Genomic DNA, 2,607 nt, shown 5'->3' with positions numbered 1-2,607 from the left:
GAGGATTTTGGGGGGTCCCAGAGGTGTTTTTTGGGGGGTGTCACTCAGTGGGAAAGGCACTTCTCCCACACCTGACCAGGTGAGGATGAAGGGCTGATTTTGGGGTGTTTCAGGTGATTCTAGGGGGGTCCCAGAGATGCTTTTTTTGGGGGGGGAGTCACTCAGCTCCCACACCTGACCAGGTGAGGATGAGGGGCTGATTTTGAGGTGTTTTTCAGGTGATTCTGGGGGTTCCCAGAGGTGATTTTTTGGGGGGTGTCACTCAGTGGGGAGGGCACTGCTCCCACACCTGACCCGGTGAGAATGAAGGGCAGATTTTGGGGTGTTTCAGGTGATTCTAGGGGGGTCCCAGAGATGCTTTTTTTGGGGGAGGGGTCACTCAGCTCCCACACCTGACCAGGTGAGGATGAGGGGCTGATTTTGGGGTGTTTCAGGTGAGCTCTGGGGGATCCCAGAGGCGTTTTTTTGGGGGTGTCACTCAGGTGTTCCCACACCTGACCAGGTGAGGATGAGGGGCTGATTTTGGGGTGTTTCAGGTGAGCTCTGGGGGTTCCCCGAGGTGTTTTTTTGGGGTGTCACTCACCGGGGGGGGCTGCCCCCCAGCCTGGCTGGCTGCACGGTGGCTGCTGGACAAGGGGCTGTTGTTGTGGGCGGCGTTGGAGCTGACGGACACCGGAGCCTCGCCCAGCTCAGCCATGAGGGACAGGTACTCCTTGTCCATCCGTGCCTTGTCCTGCGCCGACTGCGGGTCCCCGGGCCTGCCAAGGGGGGCACGGTGAGGCTGCACCCCCAAATCCTCCCCAAACCCAACCCTGGGGGTGCCCTAAGAAAACTTCTGGGGGATTCCAGAGGGGCTTGAGGAGATTTAAAAGTATTTTGTGGGGTTTTGGGGAAATCTTTGGGAGATTAGCAGGATCCCCAAGGAGGTTTTGAGGACTTGGTGGATTCCCAGGGAAGTTTAGGGAGGATTTTGAGGGTTTGGAGAAATCTCAAGGCTGATTTAGGAAATCTCAAGGTTTGAGATCTCAGAGATTTAAGGAAATTCGGGGCTCATTGTTCGCTTCATTTGAAGGAAATCGAGAGAGCATCTCAGGCAGAGGATCTCAAAAAATTGTGAGGATCTCAGGAAGATCTGGTGGGTTTTTGGGGGGACGTTTAGGGAACCCCAGGAAGATCTGGGGGTTTATTTTGGGGGTCACCTGGCAAACTTGCAGTCGGAGGCGATGTGCCCGGCCCCGCCGCACTTGGTGCACACCGTGGTGTTGGTGATGCTGCGAGTCTCAGTGCTCTGCCACGGCCTCAGGATCCTGGGCAGGGCACAGAAGGGTTATTTGGGGGCTCAGGGGATTATCCCTGAATTAATGAAGGGGTGATGGGACCCCTCTGACCTGTTGTCGTCCTCCCGCAGGGTCCCGTTGAGCCGCGCCAGCTCCCGCAGCTGCATCTTGCGCAGATCGTTCTGGTCCTCGGGGGTCTCGATGCCCTGCTTCAGGATGTTCCTGATCTGGGGGGCACAGGGGGTGTGAGATGGGGGGGCTGCACCTCCAGACCCCCAAAAACACCCCCTGGGGACAGCCCCGAACCTGCTCCACGGCTTTCTTGACGTTCTCCATGGTGTTGGCGGTGACGAGGGCGTGCAGGGGCTCGTCCTCGCCGGGCAGCATCTGCCCGTCCTTGCGGCCCACCTTGCCCTCCTTCACCGAGCCCTTGCCCCTGATCATGATCTTGGCATTGCACTCCTTCTCGATGTTCTTCAGCGTGTTCCCCCTGGGAATGGGGCAGCAGGAGCCCGAGGTCAGGTGGGGGGAGCAGTGGGGGACGCTCGGAGCCCGCCCGTCCTCCAGCCTCGCCTCGGGTTGTGATCCCTCCCCGTGCTCTGCTTGGCAGTTTTGGGGGGTCCCACACCCAGGCTGGGGTGAGTGGGGGGACCTTGGCTCATCAGGAGCTCTTAATGGACACAGGGGTGTCGTTAAACAGCTCTGTGTTAATTAGGGGGGGATTGTGGGGCGGTGGGAGGAACAAAGGGGTCACCCAGACTGGGACGCTGCAGGTGTGGGATGGGGACCCAGCAGCACCTCGGTGTCTTCAGCGACTCCCCAAATTCCTGGGGTGAATCTGAGGGGACCCCCGCAGCCCCCCAGGATCTCGGGGTGCCTACCTGGGCCCGATGAGGAGCCCCACAAAGTTGATCTCGGGGTACTCATCCTGCGGGATCATCACCTTGTCGCTCACCCGCGTCGCCGGCGGCCTGAGCAACAACAAAAATCAGGGTGGGGGGAGGTCAAACCCTCGGGGGAGCCCCAAACTGGGCGGAATCAGCCCCAAATTGGAGGTGTGGGGGGTGATCCCTCCTCACTTGTAGTCAGCTGGGGGCTTGAAGTCGGGGTTCAGGGCCACCATCTCGGTGATGAGGTTGTGCCTCTCCTCCTCCAGCTTCTTGCGCGTGCGGAACTCCCGCGTGTTCAGGCGCTTCCCCTCGCTGTTGTAGATGGGCTCCGGGGAGGGGGACCTGCTCCGGGGGGTGGAGGGGTCACTGGCAGGCCCCCAGACCCCTCGGGGAGGGGGGGTTGTACCCCCAGAACCCCCTCCCCAACCCTCCCAGCCCCC

At 60.4% G+C, this 2,607-nt stretch overlaps 1 protein-coding gene across 1 annotated transcript in view; it reads right to left on the bottom strand.

Moving 5' to 3' along the window:
* Positions 1–517: 517 nt before the first annotated feature.
* SF1 (splicing factor 1) overlaps positions 518–2,607 on the bottom strand; it is a 9,741-nt gene continuing 7,651 nt past the window's right edge. Inside the window, exons 2-7 of the mRNA XM_019005533.2 lie at positions 2,357–2,509; positions 2,159–2,248; positions 1,584–1,767; positions 1,389–1,504; positions 1,200–1,307; positions 518–758 (exon numbers count right to left, since the gene is read on the bottom strand). Of these exons, the coding sequence (XP_018861078.1) occupies positions 533–758; positions 1,200–1,307; positions 1,389–1,504; positions 1,584–1,767; positions 2,159–2,248; positions 2,357–2,400 (768 nt within the window). The 5' untranslated portion in view covers positions 2,401–2,509 and the 3' untranslated portion in view covers positions 518–532. The remainder of the gene's footprint in view (positions 759–1,199; positions 1,308–1,388; positions 1,505–1,583; positions 1,768–2,158; positions 2,249–2,356; positions 2,510–2,607) is intronic.

Source organism: Parus major, unplaced genomic scaffold (assembly GCF_001522545.3).
Source record: "Parus major isolate Abel unplaced genomic scaffold, Parus_major1.1 Scaffold640, whole genome shotgun sequence".
Taxonomy (NCBI): domain Eukaryota; kingdom Metazoa; phylum Chordata; class Aves; order Passeriformes; family Paridae; genus Parus; species Parus major.
Note: the sequence above shows the minus strand (reverse complement) of the source record. Positions and strands in the feature narration are given on the sequence as shown.